Source organism: Salvelinus sp. IW2-2015, unplaced genomic scaffold (genome assembly GCF_002910315.2).
Source record: "Salvelinus sp. IW2-2015 unplaced genomic scaffold, ASM291031v2 Un_scaffold3824, whole genome shotgun sequence".
NCBI classification, from domain to species: Eukaryota; Metazoa; Chordata; class Actinopteri; order Salmoniformes; family Salmonidae; genus Salvelinus; species Salvelinus sp. IW2-2015.
In genome coordinates this window covers 72,447-73,029 of record NW_019945098.1, presented here as the reverse complement: position 1 = coordinate 73,029, position 583 = coordinate 72,447, and the positions used below count along the sequence as shown (strand labels likewise).

Sequence of the window (583 nt, the reverse complement as noted above, 5' to 3'; positions counted from 1 at the left end):
GACAGTTGTCTTTTGTTTGAAATGGGCTTTTCCCTTTTACTGACCCGTCTTTCCTGCTAAGAACAATGACAGGGATTCACCTTGTCTTCCTCTTCAAGACTGTTTTCCAAAGTGTGGACTCTTCAATGGTGACTGCCTCACTGAAAGACTTCATTAGAAAGCAAATTACACTGACTGTTCTAAACTGGTTTCATACTCAGTAAGGTTATCTCTGTAACTGCATTACTATTGTGAGTTAGTGTAAATAGAATGGTCAAAGTCCACTGACATATTGTCCTATTATAAAGTGTATTGCTAATAGTACTTTACTTCTGTAACATTGAAACTGATGGTGACTGTCTGTTCTCAGGCCTATCACACACCCCACGCTCCGACAAATCCGAGATCGCCTTCAACTTGAATGATGTGGAGACCTACTTGGCTTACACTAAGGCCATGCGAAGTTCCTGGTTATGTACGATGACGACAAACAGCGGGACCAGATGAAATACGAGGATTGTGGAGGTACAGGAAGTGTTCCATTCCGCTCTCTACCCCCTCCCCCAACCCCCTAGTCCTACCCCCTGCCATGACACAGACATAG

At 43.9% G+C, this 583-nt stretch overlaps 1 protein-coding gene across 1 annotated transcript in view; it reads left to right on the top strand.

Annotated features, from left to right (window-relative positions):
- Positions 1–349: 349 nt before the first annotated feature.
- The window catches only part of LOC112076544 (sodium/potassium-transporting ATPase subunit beta-233-like), a gene marked incomplete at its 5' end in the record, with an annotated part of 5,443 nt that continues 5,209 nt past the window's right edge, over positions 350–583 (top strand). Inside the window, one exon of the mRNA XM_070441368.1 lies at positions 350–454. Coding sequence (XP_070297469.1) covers positions 350–454 — 105 coding nt within the window. The remainder of the gene's footprint in view (positions 455–583) is intronic.